Below are 23,232 nucleotides of genomic sequence, written 5' to 3'. Positions count from 1 at the left end.
CAAGTTTAAATTATACAACCTGTGATGTTAAACCGAAAATGCTTCCATTTGTAATATGCTTTGAATAAAAAAAAGAAAATAAAACAATTTTAATGTTGTAAAATAAACCTGCTGAGAGTCATCTAATTGACTGAAAATTGTATCTTTTACCAACAGATGAGCATATATATTCTTCACATTTTTACAAAAGCCAGAAAGCAACAAATCTCTTTAAAAGGAGTGTTAGAAGAAAATGTCTGAAACCACCATAAATGATTTCAGAAACACAGCAGGAGATTTATAATCCTTCCATGTGACAGTGATAATGTATTTGGTTTTCAAAATGTTATTTCTGTGATAGCTTCAGTCCTATAGATCACAGTACTATGGGTTGAGATGTTTCTGCTTCAGTAACACAAAGGTATTCTTTGCCTTCTCCCTTTCTTTATTCTGCTGGGTCCAATTTTGTTTCATATAGTATGACAAAAAACAATATCAGACAATATTTATTGCATTTACTAGTGCAGCAGAATGACACCTTTTTTCAAACACTATCTATTCACAGTGAAAACAGGTGTGTGTATATATTTTGTCATTGGCAAAACAAAAGTTGTTCAAATAAGCTCCGTTTGACTTGATTCCTTTTTCTTTCTAGTCCAAGTCTGGAACACTTCTTCAAGAGTTAATGTGAAGAGTTTTGGAGAGATTGTGTCTACATGAAGTACCCTCTCTTGGTGGAGTCAGATTGTTGATGTAGCATTGTTATAGATATATTTCATAAGAGTTATATAGGTTTCCCCAATATCTTTATTTCTTAGAGCTCTGATGACTGAGTTTGTATATATTGAATCAAATGCTTTCTTGGAGGTAACAAGCCCAGACACAGACGAAGCTCATATTCTTTGTATCTTTCCAAATACTTCTCAGACAACTTGTATATGATCCTTCTTGTTAGATCCACTTCTGAATCCTGCTTGTTCACTTGGTTGGGTGTGTCTTGAAGGTGATGTTAATATCTTTGTAAATATATTGTATAAGATGGGAAGTAGACTAACGGGCCTATAGTTCTTCAGATGTTCTCTGATCTGTCTCCTTTCTTGTGGAGAATGATGTTTGCATTGTTCCATTTTTTTGGTATTTGTCAATGTAATAAAAACATTCTTCATTTATTACAGAAATAGTGAACCATCGCTATTTCTCTAAAAAATTAACAATGTTTATCTTTCAAGTCAGAAGCACTGCCCAAGGGGGAGGGGTTTCTGCGCACTGCCATAGGAACCTGATCGAAACGTCACTCTATCAAAGCTGTAGGTTCAACCTCTTTTGCTACTTCGCCTGGATCATACGAACCTGATTTTAGGCAGTCTCTCCGAATTGGGCCTTCAGGTCAATCGAGAGAAGAGCCACCTGACGCCAACTCTGCAGCCACAGTTCCTCGGACTGCGCCTCGATTCCGTTGCCATGCTCGCCAAACTGGCGCCAGAGAGAGTTGCCTCAATACACACGTGTCTCTCCCTCTTCCAACTGGGAGCTCGTGTCAGGGTGTGCCTTTGCCAGAGGCTGCTGGACCTCCTAGTGGATGCATCACAGACCTTCCCCCTCGGCCTCCTCAAATTGAGGCCATTGCAGTGGTGGTTCAGGTCTCTCAAGATGCATCCTCACTGCAATTGAGGAAGGTGCTCCGTTGGTGGCGGAGTGTGTCCCTGGGGCCAGTCTACCACTGAGCAGTATGCCGACAGACGCCTGCAAGCAGGGTTGGGGAGGAGTCTGCGACGGACGTGGAGTCTGAGGCAGGTGGACAGAGCCAGCATAGGCCCTCCATATCAACATCCTGGAGTTACAAGCAGTACTCCTTGAACTGTCTCATTTCCTGCCAGTCCTGCGGGACAGACATGTGCTGGTTCGGACGGACAACACAGCGGTGGTCGCCTATATCAACAGGCAAGGATGTCTCTGGTTGTGCAGACTGTACTGTCTAGCACGCCGTCTGCTTCTGTGGGTGCAGCCACGGTTCTGCTCCATCAGAGCAGTTCACCTCCCAGGCCTGGCCAACACAGCGGCGGACCTCTTCTCTCGGGGAGGCCCCCCGGTCTCGGAATGGTGCCTCCACCCGTCTGTGATACGGCAACTGTGGAGCCGGTTCGGCAGGGCGGACCTGGATCTCTTTGCCTCGGCAGAGTCCACACACTACCCACTTTAGTTCTCTGTCCAAGACTGCTCAGGAACCCTAGGGATCGACGCGCTAGCCCACACGTGGCCGCGCTGTCTCTTTTATGCGTCCCCACTGTTCCCCCGTCTTCCAGTGGTCCTGGAGAAGGTCAGAAGAGAACGAGCAACAGTTCTGCTGATAGCCCCTTGGTGGCCTTGCAGATTCTGGTTCGCAGACCTGATCGCCTTCCTTCATGTGAGCCTTGGCAGCTCCCAGTGAGAGTAGACTTGATGTCCCCATCGTGTGACCATTTTGTGGGAGATGGCTCCGGGGTCACGCTACGGCCTAACCCTGCGTTTCTCCAGAAAGTGCTGTCTCTATTCCTTGTCAACAGGCCTATTGAGTTGATGGCTTTTCATCCTCCTCCCTTCGCTTCAGAGCAAGAGAGTTGGCTTCACCTGCTCTGCCCTGTGCGGGCCCTCAGGTGTTATTTGGAACGCACTAAGGACTTTTGGCACTCAGACCAACTGTTTGTGTCTGATGGAGCGCGGACACAGGGCCAGGTGCTATCAAAGCAGCGCCTCTCGCATTGGAATGTGGACACCATTACCATAACCTACGAGTCCACTGGGACCCCGGTGCCTGAACTCACTCGACTCAAGGCGTTGCCACATCTTGGGCCCTTTTTCAAGGCGCCCCCTTGGCAGACATTTGTGTGGCTGCAGCTTGGGCCTCGCCGCTTGCCTGGTTCTACAGGTTGGACATGACGGGACCGGTCCCTTCAATTGGGAACCCGGTGTTGGCTGCAGTCGAGCCCCAGTAGCCTATGGGCTCTGGCTCCTGCCTTTTCCTCTCCCAGTCTGCCCCTGAAGTGCATCCTGAGGGAGCTTCCACCAGACTATGCCTTCCAGTCAAGCACCCACGCTCCTGAATTTACTGACAGCCTGTTGATGTGTTCCCAGGGTCTGTCATGCGGCTTACAGGCACGTTGCCTTACGAGACCACTCTGTATATAGTTTGATCATTATGCATTGTGTTGTGGTGGTGCATGTGTCTGGCCTCTACCCCGTTCTGTATACATGTATATAATATGTGTTAAACAGCAGGACTGTGGCTCTGTCTGACCTGTGCAGCACAGAGCTCACTGCCACTGTTCCCAGCTGATGGCGCTTGAATTTCGCTGCCTCACTGTGTGTATAGTTCCTTGGTCAGCAGGTCTGTGGCCCGCTCTGGCTATGTATGACATGGAGCAAGGGGACCGCTGCTGTTGTCCTCCAGCGGAGGGCGCTTGAGTTTCTCCAGTGCCCCGCTGTGTACATAGTTAATTTATTAACACGGTAAGAGCTGTAGTTGCCCTGCGCTAGCTGCGCTATTTGGCAGGTGTCAACTGCTCCTGTGTTCCACGTGTGGCGCATGAGCCGGCTCCTGCGCCCCGTGATGTATATAGTTTGTTTGTCACGACATGGTCAAGCTGGTGTGGCTTTGCTTCTAGCTGTGCTAGTGGAGCAAGCGGCCACTGCTCTGATGTCCCACGTGTGGCGCATGAGCAGGTTCCTGTACCCCGTGGTGTATATAGTTCGTTGTACGAAATCTAATTGTCAGCACAATAGAGTTGGATGCTGCTGTGCTGTGTGCTGACGAGCATGAAGGTCTTGCTGTCGCGCAGTATGTACAGTGAGGGAAAAAAGTATTTGATCCCCTGCTGATTTTGTACGTTTGCCCACTGACAAAGAAATTATCAGTCTATACTTTTAATGGTAGGTGTATTTTAACAGTGAGAGACAGAATAACAACAAAAAAGTCCAGAAAAACGCAGTTCAAAAAAGTTATAAATTGATTTGCATGTTAATGAGGGAAATAAGTATTTGATCCCCTATCAATCAGCAAGATTTCTGGATCTTTTATACAGGTAATGAGCTGAGATTAGGAGCACTCCCTTGGAGTGCTCCTAATCTCAGCTCATTACCTGTATAAAAGACACCTGTCCACAGAAGCAATCGATCAATATGATTCCAAACTCTCCACCATGGCCAAGACCAAAGAGCTGTCCAAGGATGTCAGGGACAAGATTGTAGACCTACACAAGGCTGGAATGGGCTACAAGACCATCGCCAAGCAGCTTGGTGAGAATGTGACAACAGTTGGTGGGATTATTCGCAAATGGAAGAAACACAAAATAACTGTCAGTCTCCCTCGGTCTGGGGCTCCATGTAAGATCTCACCTCGTGGAGTTTCAATGATCATGAGAATGGTGAGGAATCAGTCCAGACCTACACGGGAAGATCTTGTTAATGATCTCAAGGCAGCTGGGACCATAGTCACCAAGAAAACAATTGGTAACACACTACGCCATGAAGGACTGAAATCCTGCAGCGCCCGCAAGGTCCCCCTGCTCAAGAAAGCACATGTACAGGCCCGTCTGAAGTTTGCCAACATCTGAATGATTCAGAGGAGAACTAGGTGAAAGTGTTGTGGTCAGATGAGACCAAAATCGAGCTCTTTGGCATCAACTCAACTCGCCGTGTTTGGAGGAGGAGGAATGACCCCAAGAACACCATCCCCACCGTCAAACATGGAGGTGGAAACATTATGCTTTGGGGGTGTTTTTCTGCTAAGGGGACAGGACAACTGCACCGCATCAAAGGGACGATGGACGGGGCCATGTACCATCAAATCTTGGGTGAGAACCTCCTTCCCTCAGCCAGGGCATTGAAAATGGGTCGTGGATGGGTATTCCAGCATGACAATGACCCAAAACACACAGCCAAGGCAACAAAATAGTGGCTCAAGAAGAAGCACATTAAGGTCCTGGAGTGGCCTAGCCAGTCTCCAGACCTTAATCCCATAGAAAATCTGTGGAGGGAGCTGAAGGTTCGAGTTGCCAAACATCAGCCTCGAAACCTTAATGACTTGGAGAGGATCTGCAAAGAGGAGTGGGACAAAATCCCTCCTGAGATGTGTGCAAACCTGGTGGCCAACTACAAGAAACATCTGACCTCTGTGATTGCCAACAAGGGTTTTGCCACCAAGTACTAAGTCGAAGGGGTCAAATACTTATTTCCCTCATTAACATGCAAATCAATTTATAACTTATTTGAAATGCGTTTTTCTGGATTTTTCTGTTGTTATTCTGTCTCTCACTGTTAAAATACACCTACCATTAAAATTATAGACTGATCATTTCTTTGTCAGTGGGCAAACGTACAAAATCAGCAGGGGATCAAATACTTTTTTCCCTCACTGTACATATTGTATATTGTTGTTCAGCTCTCCTACTCTGTTGACTAGCCAGCTATATATTCTGTTGTTTTTTCATTGGTTCTCTGGCCCCTTTCCTATTTGATCAGGGGTCCACTGCCATGATAATGTGTGGAGACCGCACAAAGTTCTTGATTGCCCACGCCAGATATTGTGCAAGTAGATACGGCTTCATTCCTAGCTGCACTAGTAGAGCAGCCGGCCTTGCTATTTTGAGCGGAGGACGTAAGAGTTGACCTCTGTAGCTCCGCCTTGTATATGATGATTCTAGACAGTTCCCGGTAAGAGCGTGACTACGGTCCTCACTCCTGGGCGGCTCAGGTGCGGCCCTACAGGGCCCCTGAGGTTACTGTCTGGAGTTGTGTTGCCGAGGCCCCTAGCGGTCACCTCGGGGCAGGCTCCCTTATCAGCCCACTGCCTCCTCCCCTACGACGGTTTTGTTATACAATAACCCCTCCCCCTTGGGCAGTGCTTCCTTTTTCAGATAACCAGGGTTGCACAAGCAACCTCTCATTTTATTAAATCGATGATTATAGACAGTTTATATATGGAAGCTGCTGTCCATCTTTTCCTTGAATGGTTCTTCCATTAGAGGATAATCCATTTAATATATATATGTTGTTTTGCTTTAAGTATTTTTCAGATATAGCATGGGGGTAGAATTATACCATTTGTGTGTGATACAACATTCCTGTTTGTACAGAATTAAAATAGCAAAACGAGAATATACACAATGTACTCCCCCTTTATTTTGCAGAAATAATATGGCAGAAGCAAGGTAAATGCACATCATTATTTCACACATATTTACTGATACTGCATTTTTCCATAGCCTATGTCTGCCATATAAATCATACTGCATACAGGGTATAAAACTGGATAAGAGAGCACAGATACCAGGGGGGTATTTTTTATGATTTTAAAGGCCTAGGAATGTCAGGCATTTAAACAAAAATAAGAGTGATGGAAATTGTACCGTATTGTTGGGATGGTAGTTCAAATGCAATCCACTGTCACATAAAGGGGACGAGGTCCCACTGCTTTGATCACTGGGAATACCTATTGAAGGCAAAAAGATTAATGATGCACTTAAAAAATAATATTTGTTGCTATCTAGTTGAATTTCTAATGTGTAGATTACCAAATTTCAAACAACAAAAATGTATCATAGTGACTCTTTTCAACAGATAGGGTAACCCTTTATAATTCTAAAACATAAATATGTCTACATGTAATCAAACATAAAGACTGTATAATAGTAATACTTTTTGTACACATATCTTGATTATAGTGAAAGTGTGAAATCAGTCTTATTATCATTATCAAGTATTCCTACATCAAAAAAGTTAAAGACTTTTACATCAAAGTTAATTTGCATAAAAAAGACAGCAGGCAGCAATGTTTGCATTTTTCGAGAACTGATAGAAATAGTGATGTTGTGTGTAACACTGTATTTAGAAAACACATACATGTACAATCTTCACAGAGAGGAAGTTTAAGAAAGGCCGGAGTCTTTTTCAGAAAGGAAACTGTAAGTGTAACTTCTTCTCCTGCATTTCTCAAAACTTGTACCTGAAATACAATGTGAAGTAGAATTTTACCATATTTTTCCATCATTAGAGAAACTTATTAGCTTTAAGTATAAGTTTAATTAATTATAAATATTGATGGACAGTTTCTAGATTACAAGGCATATAATAAGTGATGACGTACCTAATCAACATTACCTCTGAAAATAACTGTTTAGTTGCTGAGGAACTTGTAATGAACTTCCCTGGAGACTGCATATCTGCTTTGGAACCTGATGAATGACGTCTGATTGCCACCCCCTGCCGTCAGTGTTAAATACAGGATGCAAATATACTATTTCTGTGGTTCTTAACTCCATATAATAAAAATATGAATGAAGATCAACAACTATTGTTATTGTAGGTACTAGGTGAATAAATAACTATTCATTAAGCCTAATTGCTAATAATTTACACAACTACAGTAACATAGCTGTAAGAGAGGACATTGTCATGATATATTAATCTAAAGCACTAAAGTCTACACTATCTATGACTTCTTGGTACGTTTAATTTAATTATCCCTTCGTCTTACTGAATTTATTACAAAGACAAGAAATGTGCATCCTTTGCATGACAGGAATAAGTAATACCATATCACTAGCTATTTTATTTTATTTTATTTTATTTTATTTTATTTTATTTTATTTTATGTGTCTTATATATTTATATAAGGTTAATTAACATTTTACAGGTAAGTTATTTTCAATGTCCAAGTCTGATATATATGAAAATCAAACTATGAACATAGTAATTCTATCAAGCAGTTAACATTTAACAACTCACAAATATATGAACACATTTGGGTGCATGCAACTGTATGTTATTCACATTGTATATGATGTTGCCTGTCTTCAAAGGGATTAACAACTGGACGAACTACGGGTACATATGAATAAATATGAGCCATGGAATGATAAATGTTGATCATCAATATTTCATTTTAGTGTGAGACATCCTGGTTGTTTTTAAGAAAGAGTTGCTGACAGGTTCATGTTCAAACGTGATTTCAAGGGGTATGTTTTCTCAGCTGTTTCAAAATGCCATTAGGCACATTCGGTTTTCTTGACACAGATTATTTTATGTGGTATAGATTGTGAAACTCCGTTGGGTAATTTAAAAGTTTCAGCATTGTAAAAAAAATGTCTTTACAAATTGTTAAAATTTAGTTTTTTTGTACTCAAATAACTAAAAAGGTCCGTGAGTTTTAATCCATAATTTGGTAGGCTGGTAGAATTTGTTAATGAGGAGTGCCTTTTTGTGAAACATACACAATCAATCAAGTAATTATCAAGTCATTTTTATTTTTATTCATGCATCCATGGTTAGTTTGTTTTTCATAAATTTGAAATTACGTCTGCAGAGTGCGTACTTAGTATAATAACTGGATAATAATATTGTTATTTGAATGCCAGGCAGAGAAACCAAGTTTAAATTATACAACCTGTGATGTTAAACCGAAAATGCTTCCATTTGTAATATGCTTTGAATAAAAAAAAGAAAATAAAACAATTTTAATGTTATAAAATAAACCTGCTGAGAGTCATCTAATTGACTGAAAATTGTATCTTTTACCAACAGATGAGCATATATATTCTTCACATTTTTACAAAAGCCAGAAAGCAACAAATCTCTTTAAAAGGAGTGTTAGAAGAAAATGTCTGAAACCACCATAAATGATTTCAGAAACACAGCAGGAGATCCTTCCATGTGACAGTGATAATGTATTTGGTTTTCAAAATGTTATTTCTGTGATAGCTTCAGTCCTATAGATCACAGTACTATGGGTTGAGATGTATCTGCTTCAGTTACACAAAGGTATTCTTTGCCTTCTCCCTCTCTTTATTCTGCTGGGTCCAATTTTGTTTCATATAGTATGACAAAAAACAATATCAGACAATATTTATTGCATTTACTAGTGCAGCAGAATGACACATTTTTTCAAACACTATCTATTCACAGTGAAAACAGGTGTGTGTATATATTTTGTCATTGGCAAAACAAAAGTTGTTCAAATAAGCTCCGTTTGACTTGATTCCTTTTTCTTTCTAGTCCAAGTCTGGAACACTTCTTCAAGAGTTCATGTGAAGAGTTTTGGAGAGATTGTGTCTACTCTCTTGGTGGAGTCAGATTGTTGATGTAGCATTGTTATAGATATATTTCATAAGAGTTATATAGGTTTCCCCAATATCTTTATTTCTTAGAGCTCTGATGACTGAGTTTGTATATATTGAATCAAATGCTTTCTCGGAGGTAACAAGCCCAGACACAGACGAAGCTCATATTCTTTGTATCTTTCCAAATACTTCTCAGACAACTTGTATATGATCCTTCGTGTTAGATCCACTTCTGAATCCTGCTTGTTCACTTGGTTGGGTGTGTCTTGAAGGTGATGTTAATATCTTTGTAAATATATTGTATAAGATTGGAAGTAGACTAACGGGCCTATAGTTCTTCAGATGTTCTCTGATCTGTCTCCTTTCTTGTGGAGAATGATGTTTGCATTGTTCCATTTATCTGGTATTTGTCAATGTAATAAAAACATTCTTCATTTATTACAGAAATAGTGAACCATCGCTATTTCTCTAAAAAAATTACAATGTTTATCTTTCAAGTCAGGGGAACTCCACCAGGGGAACTCCACCGAAATTTTCTGTGGAATGTGCTTATCATGTCCCGCTCACGTCACATGGGTGCTAACTCTGGAGCTGCTTTGTTAGAAGTCAATGGGTAACCCCTGCTGTACAGACGCAATCATTTCAGAACAAAATTACTTGTATCTTATTTCAGTGTTAGAATATTAACATGACCTTGAGTAGTTTATACATTATGTTTTTGTTGTATGATTCATAAAGCACTAAAACCTAGCTGTATACACACAATGGAGCTTCCATATAGCTGCACTGGGTATGTGGACATCATGGTTAAGGAGAGTGCACTTAAGACACTGGCAGTGTGCCCGTTATGCAGATGTTTCAGAGCATAGTTATTATAAAATGATCAAATACACTGAGAACAGTAAGGCGAAATAGTTAATGTTTTTCTATTTAATTAGTGTGGATTTATTTGTTAACCGAATTGTTAAGTTTTATCAGTCACAAACAAATGTGTTTTGGTTGTAAGTTACCTTTTTATTATACAGACTTTAGGCGTACAATTAATTGTTAAACATGGTTGTTTATTGCTACTAAATATTTGTCTTCCAGGCTTCAAAAAAATGTGTTTCATGGAAATTAAAACTATTGTGCATTTCCGATATAGCTCAAAGCTTTTAGTCACTGAGATTTTTACCCACATAATGTTGTTGCCAAGCTCCAAACATGCCTAATTTGCTGTTCATTGGAAGAATAAAATGAATAATGTCAGACCTGTTTCACATTCCTCATAAGAAATTATAATCCTAGTGTTCAATCATTGTCATATATTTGTCTTGACATGAAGGATGGAAGGTCACAACACATTTATCTGAATCAAAGTTAACAAAGAAAGTCTAGAACAAATGCTTTCAATGTGTATGGGTTTATAAATCAACAGCAGTTTTATTGTGTTTAAATTTGAATCAAACATGTTTTCCAAATTGGTCAGCCTGTATATTCCAACTTCTGATAGTAGCCTTTTCACTTTGATCCAAGAACATCTTCACCTCTGCCTTATGTGTTCGGTTAGACTCTTTCACATTGCCCTTATTGTTTATGACACATTTCCTGTTTAATATTATTGCTTCTTGTTTCAATGTTAAGAGGATTAGAATAATATTGACTTTCCTGTAACTAATTATTAGTCTCATATAGTAGACTGTGCTGTTGTAAAGCATTACATCAAGACATTATTTGCATCCACCTTGCCAGTGTCTTGTAACTCTGTTTAGATAGGGAAGATGCTACACTGGTGTCAAAGCCAGATAATCTGGCAAGCCAAATTATCATTTAGAGATATCTTTAATTCATTTAAAGATATCTGAAAATATTTCAAGATATCTCTAGATCATTTAAAGATATCTGCAAATCATTGAATGTACTTTTAAATGAGATATCTTGAAGGATTTGCAGCTATCTCTAAATAATTTAAAGATATCTTTAAATCATTTTGAGATATCTTCAAATAATTTAGAGATATCTGCAAATCATTGACATATCTTTAAAAAGCACCTTATTTAGATATCTCTAAATGGTTTGCAGATATCTCTAAATCATTTAAAGATATCATTACATTATTTAGAGATATATCTGAATATTTGAAGATACAGATAAGCGGTCTATGAAGTGCTGACAGAGAATTAGAAAGAAAACGCATTGTGGCAGTTTGACAACCTGAAAGAGGATAGATAATCATTGGGTGTTTTTTTTTTTTTAGACCTTATAAAAAAGCTTGGATTGCTTCTCTGAGTTCTATCATATGCTCCAAGCTGGACTCTGACTATACCCAGGAGGGGATGACTCCTCTGAGACTCTACCAAATAATTTCGGCAGAATACCCCTGGGGATGTGATCTAATGTGAGAAAGGTCATCTTGGGGAGATAAAGCAGTGACAACAAAGATTATAGTACCACATTGGAGAAGGGGGACACTGCTGGAGAGAACGAGCACCATGTATGTAAACTTCAGGATCAGTGTGGTGACAGTGCAAGCTTCCACAAGGAAAGAAAGTCAAATACGAGTGCAGGCCGGAGGGATTGCAAGACCTCAGAGATGAGCTGTATTCACTGGGAGTTGTGTGCAGTCACAGACGTATGACACCACCATGCCAAGGCTTTAGAAGGAGAGAGGCAGAACACAGGTACAGTCCATACCCTTACAGTAGATAACAAGTTAAGGGCCCATCCCAGTTGTGGAGAGGTACCCAAGTCACAGGCACTAGGCAGCAGATTAATAGTCACAATTCTGCTCCCATGTATGTCAGCAAACACATAGCTTTGCCCAAATGGGATAAAGGGCACTTGTTAACTTCAGTTTCCAACTACTAGTAGCATACAGAAGAGAAGCTTGACAGTGCCTGTCTGTCCTCAACAAGTTCTGATGGGAGGCCAGGTTTTTGGGATTGTTTAGGAAGTTAATGCAGCCAACATAAACGCAACTCACCCAGGGCCCAAACTCTTGTGTGTTATTTACCACTTGGTACTGCAATGTTAATTTACTAAAATGACTAATAAGCGAACTGTGTATCAGAAAGGCTGTGTTTGTGTACCTGTGGTTCAATAAAGCCTACCTATCAGACAGACTGTCTGCATGTCTTGGAGACTGCTCAGTCATTGGATTAATGAGACGTACTGGCATGATGTCGAGGTCTGCCTGCCCTAAAGCTGTTTAATGAAAGGTCTTGTGGCTTATTGAACTGCAAAATGTGATTGATACCTACTATGTGACATTTGTTATTGTTCTTACTATCTACATTTACATAAATGCTTTGATTTCTCTATAAATCTGATCCACTTGCAAGTTGCTGAATCTATTTAACTGCAGGTATTAAAAAGAGCTGTCCATTTGCTGCTTTTTGTTAACTACCAAGCCACAATTTTGTTTAGTGGTGTTTTTCTTTGCACTTGACTTGTTTTCTGCCGTCATTGCTATATATATTAAAAAAAAGCTATAATCCAGGGTTCTCAATAACCAGCACAACATCACTGAAACATAAATAAAGTTACTAGGACCTACTCCATAATAGTCATTTATATCCACAGGTTCGTTCAGCAGAACTATTGAGTCATACTGCTATTGGGAAGAAACATTTCTAAATTATGTATTGTGTGCTGAACATACATTCACATTGAGTGGAGGTCTTTGTTCAACTTTTGCCTTGCAGTTAAATAAATATTTAGATAGAGATAATGTTGTTTTTAGCATTATCTCAGTGATTTATGGGTTATTTGAAAGTGCTGACAGAGAAATAAATGTTATCAGTGCTGTGCATGTTAATTGACAGTAAATCCTTATAATACATTACCATGACAACTTAAAAAAAATAGTACATATATATAAAGAGGCAGGGTAGCTCATGTGGGTTGAGCTTGTTGCCGATAACACCATGGATTAAGATTTAGTACCTGACCTCTCTTATGTTCTTGCCAATTCATCTGCTCACATGTTGTGGCCTCTTCCACCATTGCTACAGATACTGTCATATACTAATTGAAAATTATAAATATGTATATTCATACAAGTATATATAATGCTCATTTACTTCCCATCCTGCCCATTCATTGTGAAGGTGGCACTGTCAGTATGCTTCTCGTGGTTTTGGACTTGGGAGGCTGTTTAGTTAATGACTCTATGAACACCAGTGCATAATGTGATATTTTGGACAAGATGGTAGGGGCCCAGACCTAATAATGCACTATTTAACAGAGCTGGGAGGGTTACACAATGGATAAATGAGAATAGCACTGAAAACATTCAACTACTAGCAAAGAGCCCTGACCTCAGCCTCATAGAAAGGCTTTGGAATGAAACTAAATCAGGAAAACAGTGAAGATTAGATTGACCCTATTTTCAAGGACACATCACTCTTCTTTGAATTATTTCCATTGTTTGTAGCATACTGTATATAAACAATAACACAAGTACATACGTGGTTCTGTGCCACATTGATGTCAGTGAAGTATCTTTTACACAGTAAAATGATACAAAGCCAATATCCATAATGGATTTGTTTTTCATTCCACTACTTATAATAACAGTTTAGAAGGAACGTTATGCATATGTGCAGTCATAACCTTTTTAGATTATCAATAAAAATGGTGCAAAAGAGCAATATCCTTTAACAAGGACCTGTAATTTTATTCATGAAAATGTAAATGGCATGCACTTGTCAAGTATCCTGAGCTATAAATGGAAGCTTTATCAGCAAGATTTCTGCATACAAACTCTCATTTCTCCTACTGTTTCTTGAGTATTACCTCCAGGATTGTATCAATTCAGCAGTTTCCCTCTAAAATATACAGCTACATTTAAACAGGTGTTAAATGCTCTGACACTCAATTACTTAAAATGGAGAGATTTTAAATTAAAATGTGATTCACACATCTTAGACTGTTTGGAACTCAACAACATGTATGTAGGCTGTGCCTGTGGCATTATGGCATTATTTTGGATTTTTATTTAAAGTGACAGGTACTTTTTTTTATTCAAAACTGAATGCTTTGTTATATTATTAGTAATTGATCCTAGATTTAATGACTGGTTATTTGGTTTAGGTTTTCTTTTTTGCCTTTCATGTGTTATGCACACTTTATAAAAGCCAATGATTAAAACAACAACAACAAAAATGCTTCTCTCACTGTTATTTGGGGGCACATACATAAATAATAATTATATATATATATATAGTACTGTGCAAAAGTTTTAGGCAGGTGTGGAAAAATGCTGTAAAGTAAGAATGCTTTCAAAAATAGACATGTTCATAGATTATATGTATGAGTTAACTAAATGCAAAGTGAGTGAACAGAAGACAAATCTAAATCAAATCCATATTTGGTGTGACCACCCTTTGCCTTCAAAACAGCATCCATTCTTCTAGGTACACTTGCACAAAGTCAGGGAATTTGTAGGCATATAGTCCAGTGTATGATTAAACAATTATACCAAACAGGTGCTAATGATCATCAATTCAACATGTAGGTTGAAACACAATCAATAACTGAAACAGAAACAGCTGTGTAGGAGGAATAAAACTGGGTGAGGAACAGCCAAACTCAGCTAACAAGGTGAGGTTGCTGAAGACAGTTTACTGTCAAAAGTCATACACCATGGCAAGACTGAGCACAGCAACAAGATACAAGGTCTCTCCCAGGCAGAAATGTCAAGGCAGATAGGGGTTTCCAGATGTGCTGTCCAAGCTCTTTTGAAGAAGCACAAAGAAACGGGCAACGTTAAGGACTGTAGACACAGTGGTCGGCCAAGGAAACTTAATGCAGCAGATGAAAGACACATGATGCTTACTTCCCTTCGCAATCGGAAGATGTCCAGCAGTGCCATCATCTCAAAATTGACAGAAAACAGTGGGACCCTGGTACACCCATCTACTGCCTGGAGAAGTCTGGTCCAAAGTGTGGTCCCACATCCTGTTCTATAAAACGTGACGTCAGCACAGGTTTGTCCTCTTTTGTCATTTCGCTGGACTCAGGAACGTAAGCTCTCTGTGTCTGTGTTTGTTATAATTTGTTTGTTATATATTTTGGCTGGCTGGCTCAATTATAGTGTTGTTCACCACCGTTTTCGCTACACATCGTCTCTGTCTTGTGTGTGTTTAGTTATTATTGATAGCTACTCCCGATTCTGTCCCGTCCGCATACTGGAGGTCCGGCTGCGCTTTCGGTTTCAGTTTCGTTCACAAGAAGAGCCTTTTAAAAATAATAGTTGTGTTTATATAATGATATATATATTCCGACTGCTTGCTGTGTTGGTTTTTTGTCCACAGGGCTTTTTCCTCCACAGCAGGAGTGCTAGCAGCGGCAGTAAAATCCGTGGCCCAGCTGCCCGGCCGGAGCCGCGGTGTGTCGTAAGAGATCTCGCCCACGTGAGGTGCTCTTCCGGCGGCTTGTGCCCACACTACAGCCCGCGGCTGCAGCTGTAGGAGATCTCACTCTCTCAGTTTGCTGAGAACGAGCACTGATAGCCCTCCCGGTCCATGCGTGCGTGCCTCAGTTTTAGATCCCGCTACGGCTGGTGGTCTACTACCCTCGGCCCCCATGGACCCTGGACTCCGCGTCACCTGGTGTCCCCAGAAACCCCAGCACAAACAGTGTGGTTAAGCCTACGGGCCTACGCGGCGCTTTTATCCAGCACCTTGTGCTTGGTATACACAGTGTTCAGTCCGGCAACAGCAAGGTTGAGTGTGGTTGGTGTCACAGTGCCCCTGTGTATATAAATGTTGCTGGGTGGAGACGCACTTACAGCAGCGGGTCCACAAGTTGCTCCACTTGTTGCAGAGGCGTTCCAGTTGTTGTATGCCCCCGGTGCAAACACTGATCGGAGCCTCTGCTGCACGTTTCCGTGTGTGCTCGGAGCTTGGCGATGAGCTCCTCTCGCCCCCGCCACTGTGTCGCTTGCGGCCAGCGCACCTTCCCCTCCTGGAGTGGGGAAGTCTTAAGCCACGTCTGTCTGGGCACCGACAGCGGGTGCGATTTGACCGCGACTTCTGGGTCCGCTACGGCGTGCCCGGAGGTCCGCCATCTTACCGGGCGCCTGGCGATCCCCCACTCCAGCGAGGGGCCTCGGGGGCACTGGATCTCCGCCTCTCCCCGAGCCCCTCCGTCTCCTCCTCCAGGATGGTAGTGTTGGGGACAGCCGTGCCTCCTGCGCTGGCGTCCCCACCTACTCCCGCTGCTGCGCCGGCTGTCGCTCCCGCACCTGCCACAGCAGCTGCCCCCCCTGCGACAGCCGCGCCACCCCTGCCTGACGTGCCCGTGGTGTGCGCCGCCACAGCGATCCCTGACCCCTCTGTGGAGGAGATGGTCACACGCACCCTCCAGGAGAGGGCGCAGACCCTGCAGCTGGCCTGGGTCTACCCCGTAGACCACGGCTCCCAGGCCACAGCCTAGGCCACAGGCCGGACCACAGCCCAGGTCACAGCCCAGCCCACCTGCTGATCTCCGCCAGTGCATCACCGGCAGGCAGGTGCCCCCCCAGGTTCGCCGCCCTGGCCCCCAGCGGCACACGGCGGCTCGTGGTAGGAGGGGACCCAGCCCTACCCCACCCCCTCTGCCACCCAAGCCCTGTCCCTGAGGCATTCCAGCAGCCTCTGGCCCACCCTTACACCCCACAGCAACTCTCAAATTGGCAACTCCGCACCTAAGACTCCCTGCAATTTTAGACAGGACGTGGTGTGGAAGCGAGTGAGGGACCTGTTGCAGTGTGTTGCGCTTCGCGTTGAAATCGCCACTCTCCTGGAGAAGAAAGCAATCCGCGAAGTGCCCCCGCCATTACAGCACGAGGGATTTTACTCCCCACACTTCCTTGTGCCCAAGAAAGATGGCGGTTTCCGCACCGTTTCAAGATGCTCAACCTGCGCACCATGTCCCAGGCCATCAAGCCCAGCGACTGGTTCACCACGGTGGATCTGAAAGATGCTTACTTCCCACACAGGAAGTTTCTCCGCTTCGCCTTCGAGGGGCGAGTGTTCGAGTTTGCTGTTCTCCCCTTCGGCCTCAATACACACATGAGGCCGCTGGGCCTCTTAGTGGCTGCATCATAGACCCTCCCCCTCAGCCTTCTCCAGTTGAGGCTGCTGCAGTGGTGGTTCAGGTCTCTCAGGATGCACCCTCACCGCAATCGAGCACGCCGTGTCACAGTCACTCCGGCGTGCTGGAAGGCGCTCCGTTGGTGGCGGAGCCCTCACAATTTGACCCTTGGTGTGCCCCTGGGGCCAGTCTACAACTGAGCAGTCATGACGACAGATGCCTGCAAGCAAGGTTGGGGAGCAGTCTGCGATGGACGTGGAGTCCGAGGCAGGTGGACGGAGCCCGCATGGTCCCTCCATATCAACATCCTGGAGTTACAAGCAGTACTCCTTGGACTGTCTCATTTCCTGCCAGTCCTGCGGGACAGACATGTGCTGGTTTGGACGGACAACACAGCGGTGGTTGCCTATATCAACAGGCAAGGAGGTCTCCGGTCGTGCAGACTGTACTGTCTGGCTGCCTGCTTCTGTTGGCGCAGCCACGGTTCTGCTCCATCAGAGCAGTTCACCTCCCAGGCCTGTCCAACATGGCGGCGGACCTCCTCTCTCAGGGAGGCCCTCTGGTCTCGGAATGGTGCCTCCACCCGCTTGTGGTACAACAACTGTGGAGTCGGTTCGACAGTGCGGACGTGGATCTCTTTGCCTCGGCAGAGTCCACACACTGCCCACTATGGTTCTCCGTCCGAGACCACCCAGGAACCCTAGGGATCGACACGCTAGCCCACACATGGCCACGCTGTCTCCTTTACGCGTTCCCACTGTTCCCCCTTCTCCCAGTGGTCCAGTAGAAGTTCAAGAGAGAACGAGCGACAGTTCTGCTGATATCCCCATGGGGGCCTCGCAGATTGTGGTTCGCAGACCTGATTGCCCTCCTCCATGTAGAGCTTTGGCAGCTCCCAGTGAGAGCGGACTTGTTGTCCCAGGTGCAGGGCATGCTTTGGCACCCCAATCCGGGCCTCCGCCAGCTCTGGGCCTGGCCCCTGAGTGGGAGCGATTGATTGCCTGGGGTCTGTCGAACGCGGTAGTAGCCACTATTCAGTCGGCGAGAGCTCCCTCAACGAGGTCGCAGTATTCCTACCGCTGGTGGACGCTTAGCACCTGGTGCCAAGATGGCGGTCAAGACCCAATTAATTGCCCCATCAGGGTCATATTGCAATTTCTACAATAGCTGTTGGACTAGGGCAAGTCCCCGTCCATGCTCAAAGTGTATCTGGAGACCATCTCCGCATGTCATGTCCGGATTGATGGCGAGCCTCCTGGGTCTCATTTTCTGGCTGCGCAGTTTTTAAAAGGAACTCGACGGCTACAGCCTCCTCAAACCCTTTCACTGCCCGCACAGCGTCTTGATGTAGTGCTGGTCGCACTTTCCCAAGCCCCATTTGAGCCACTGAACTCAGCTGAGCTGAAGCTGGTGTCACTTAAGACTGAGTTTTTGATGGCAATCACCTCTGCAAAATGCATGAGCAAGTTACACGCCCTGTCCGTACACCCATCGTGTGTCTGTTTTGTGGCCTAACCCTGCGTTCCTCCCGAAAGTGCTGTCTTCATTTCATGTCAACAGGCCTATTGAGTTGATGGCTTTTCATCCTCCTCCCTTCGCTTCAGAACAAGAGAGTCGGCTTCACCTGCTCTGCCCTGTGCGGGCCCTCAGGTGTTATTTTGAACGCACTAAGGACATTTGGCGCTCAGACCAACTGTTTGTGTCTTATGGAGAGCGGACACAGGGCCAGGCGCTTTCAAAGCAGTGCCTCTCGCATTGGATTGTGGACAACATTACCATGGCCTACGGGTCCACCGGGACCCCGGTGCCTGATCACCTGGTGGCCCACTCAACTTGAGGCGTTGCCACATCGTGGGCCCTTTTTCAAGGTGCCCCCTTGGCAGACATTTGTGTGGCTGCAGCTTGGGCCTCGCCGCTTACATTTGCCCGGTTCTACAGGTTGGATATGACGGGACCGGTCCCTTCCATTGGGAACCCGGTGTTGGCTGCAGTCGAGCCCCAGTAGCCTACGGGCTCTGGCTCCTGCCTTTCCTCTCCCAGTCTGCCCCTGTTAAGTGCATCCTGAGGGAGCTAGTGAACAGTGTCTTTCCCTTCCACCAGACTATGCCTTCCAGTCGAGCACCCACACGAGCTGCTCCTGGATTTACTGACAGCCTGTTGATGTGTTCCCAGGGATTGTCATGCGGCTTACAGGCATGTGGCCTTATGAGGCCGCCCTGTATATAGTTTGTTCATTATAACTGTGTTGCGGTGGTGCATGTGTCTGGCCTGTACCCCGCTTCGTATATATTGGTCAGCAGGTCTGTGGCCCGCTCTGGCTCTATTACATAGTCTGGTGTACATAGTTCATTTATTCACACGTAGTGAAGTTATTCGACAGGTGTCCACTGCTCCTGTGTTCCTCGTGTGGCACAAAAGCCAACTCCTGCACCTCATGATGTATATATGTGTGTATATATATAATATGTGTTAAACAGCAGGACTGTGGCTCCGTTCTGAAATTGTAGAATGGAGCTCACTGCCACTGTTCCCAGCTGATGGCGCTTGAGTTTTGCTGCCTCGCTGTGTATATAGTTCATTGGTCAACAGGTCTGTGGCCCGCTCTGGCTGTGTGCCATAGAGCAAGAGTCTGCTGCTGCTGCCCTCAGCGGTAAGTACATGAGCAGCCTCTCATGTTCCGCTGTGTATATAGTTCCTTTGTTAACACAGTAGAGCTAATGTTGCCCTGCGTTAGCCAGGCTAACCAGCTGGTGTCAACTGCTCCTGTGTTCCATGGGCGCCGCAAAGATAATGAAAGATAATGATAGGTTGTGTATGCAACCCTGGTTATCTGAAAAAGGAAGCACTGCCCAAGGGTTGCAAGGTCGCGCGGGTGTCATGCTCCCGGCAAAAGAGGATGAACCTGCGCTGACGTCACGTTTTATAGAACAGGATGAGGGAAGGGACCTGTTCTGAGTGATGAGCGCAGGGGCCAATGGCAGCTTTGATAGAGTGACATTTCGATCGGGTTCCTACGGAAGTGCACAGAAACCCCTCCCCCATGGGCAGTGCTTCCTTTTTCAGATAACCGGGGTTGAATATGCAACCTATCGTTAGTTCTCCAAGATGTTTAGGCCAACCTACCTGCCAAGTTCCTTCAAAAACTGTGTGCAAGTGTACCTAGAAGAATTGATGCTGTTTTAAAGGCAAAGGGTGGTCACACAAATATAGATTTGATGTAGATTTGTCTTCTGTTCACTCACTTTGCATTTTATTAATTGAGAAATATAATCTATTAACATGACTATTTTTGAAAGCATTCTTACTTTACAGCATTTTTTCACACCTGCCTAAAACTTTTGCACAGTACTGTATACAGTGAGGGAAAAAAGTATTTGATCCCCTGCTGATTTTGTACGTTTGCCCACTGACAAAGAAATGATCAGTCTATAATTTTAATGGTAGGTGTATTTTAACAGTGAGATACAGAATAACAACAAAAAAATCCAGAAAAACGCATTTCAAAAAAGTTATACATTGATTTGCATGTTAATGAGGGAAATAAGTATTTGACCCCTTCGACTTAGTATTTGGTGGCAAAACCCTTGTTGGCAATCACAGAGGTCAGACGTTTCTTGTAGTTGGCCACCAGTTTTGCTCACATCTCAGGAGGGATTTTGTCCCACTCATCTTTGCAGATCCTCTCCAAGTCATTAAGATTTCGAGGCTGATGTTTGGCAACTCGAACCTTCAGCTCCCTGCACAGATTTCCTATGGGATTAAGGTGTGGAGACTGGCTAGGCCACTCCAGGACCTTAATGTGCTTCTTCTTGAGCCACTACTTTGTTGCCTTGGCTGTGTGTTTTGGGTCATTGTCATGCTGGAATACCCATCCACGACCCATTTTCAATGCCCTGGCTGAGGGAAGGAGTTCTCACCCAAGATCCTCCCTTGTAGTTCTGGGCTGATTCCTCACCGTTCTTATGATCATTGAAACTCCACGAGGTGAGATCTTGCATGGAGCCCCAGACCGAGGGAGACTGACAGTTATTTTGTGTTTCTTCCATTTGCGAATAATCACACCAGCTGTTGTCACCTTCTCACCAAGCTGCTTGGCGATGGTCTTGTAGCCCATTCCAGCCTTGTGTAGGTCTACAATCTTGTCCCTGACATCCTTGGACAGCTCTTTGGTCTTGGCCATGGTGGAGAGTTTGGAATCATATTGATTGATTGCTTCTGTGGACAGGTGTCTTTTATACAGGTAACGAGCTGAGATTAGGAGCAGTCCCTTTAAGAGAGTGCTCCTAATCTCAGCTCGTTACCTGTATAAAAGACACCTGGGAGCCAGAAATCTTGCTGATTGATAGGGGATCAAATACTTATTTCCCTCATTAACATGCAAATCAATGTATAACTTTTTTGAAATGCGTTTTTCTGGATTTTTTTGTTGTTATTCTGTATCTCACTGTTAAAATACACCTACCATTAAAATTATAGACTGATCATTTCTTTGTCAGTGGGCAAACGTACAAAATCAAATACTTTTTTCCCTCACTGTATATATATACACTCACCTAAAGGATTATTAGGAACACCATACTAATACTGTGTTTGACCCCCTTTTGCCTTCAGAACTGCCTTAATTCTACGTGGCATTGATTCAACAAGGCCCTGAAAGCATTCTTTAGAAATGTTGGCCCATATTGATAGGATAGCATCTTGATGTTGATGGAGATTTGTGGGATGCACATCCAGGGCACGAAGCTCCCGTTCCACCACATCCCAAAGATGCTCTATTGGGTTGAGATCTGGTGACTGTGGGGGCCAGTTTAGTACAGTGAACTCATTGTCATGTTCAAGAAACCAATTTGAAATGATTCGACCTGTGTGACATGGTGCATTATCCTGCTGGAAGTAGCCATCAGAGGATGGGTACATGGTGGTCATAAAGGGATGGACATGGTCAGAAACAATGCTCAGGTAGGCCGTGGCATTTAAACGATGCCCAATTGGCACTAAGGGGCCTAAAGTGTGCCAAGAAAACATCCCCCACACCATTACACCACCACCACCACCAGCCTGCACAGTGGTAACAAGGCATGATGGATCCATGTTCTCATTCTGTTTACGCCACATTCTGACTCTACCATCTGAATGTCTCAACAGAAATCGAGACTCATCAGACCAGGCAACATTTTTCCAGTCTTCAACTGTCCAATTTTGGTGAGCTTGTGCATATTGTAGCCTCTTTTTCCTATTTGTAGTGGAGATGAGTGGTACCCGGTGGGGTCTTCTGCTGTTGTAGCCCATCCGCCTCAAGGTTGTACGTGTTGTGGCTTCACAAATGCTTTGCTGCATACCTCGGTTGTAACGAGTGGTTATTTCAGTCAAAGTTGCTCTTCTATCAGCTTGAATCAGTCGGCCCATTCTCCTCTGACCTCTAGCATCAACAAGGCATTTTCGCCCACAGGACTGCCGCATACTGGATGTTTTTCCCTTTTCACACCATTCTTTGTAAACCCTAGAAATGGTTGTGCGTGAAAATCCCAGTAACTGAGCAGATTGTGAAATACTCAGACCGGCCCGTCTGGCACCAACAACCATGCCACGCTCAAAATTGCTTAAATCACCTTTCTTTCCCATTCAGACATTCAGTTTGGAGTTCAGGAGATTGTCTTGACCAGGACCACACCCCTAAATGCATTGAAGCTACTGCCATGTGATTGGTTGGTTAGATAATTGCATTAATGAGAAATTGAACAGGTGTTCCTAATAATCCTTTAGGTGAGTGTGATATCCTTGCAACACTGCACATTATGTGCATTTATTAAAAATTGCATTCCATTGTTAATTTTATAATTTTAGCTCATTTAGCTATTAACATTTTGTTTTGTTTCAGGGTTTATAAGAATAGCAACTGACCCTCATTGAACAGGCAGACAAGACTGAAGTAAAATAAAACACAAGCTCTTTATTTTAAAAAGTTAATAAATACAGAACAAAAACTATCCTCTTTGACTTCATGTAGACTTCAAGAGTTGTAAATTCTTAGTCTTTATATACATGTGGGTGTCTCTTCAAGAGCTTGGGTTGTTGTCAAATTCCTGTTGTACCGACTTGTATT

At 43.7% G+C, this 23,232-nt stretch overlaps 1 protein-coding gene across 1 annotated transcript in view; it reads right to left on the bottom strand.

The window, feature by feature from the left end:
* The window catches only part of sntg1 (syntrophin, gamma 1), a 164,727-nt gene that overhangs the window by 20,534 nt on the left and 120,961 nt on the right, over positions 1–23,232 (bottom strand). The window contains exons 10-11 of the mRNA XM_066719652.1: positions 6,856–6,958; positions 6,363–6,445 (exon numbers count right to left, since the gene is read on the bottom strand). Coding sequence (XP_066575749.1) covers positions 6,363–6,445; positions 6,856–6,958 — 186 coding nt within the window. The remainder of the gene's footprint in view (positions 1–6,362; positions 6,446–6,855; positions 6,959–23,232) is intronic.

Source organism: Amia ocellicauda, chromosome 2, assembly GCF_036373705.1.
Source record: "Amia ocellicauda isolate fAmiCal2 chromosome 2, fAmiCal2.hap1, whole genome shotgun sequence".
NCBI classification, from domain to species: Eukaryota; Metazoa; Chordata; class Actinopteri; order Amiiformes; family Amiidae; genus Amia; species Amia ocellicauda.
The sequence above is the reverse complement of the archived record's forward strand: the minus strand, read 5'-3'. Positions and strand labels throughout refer to the sequence as shown.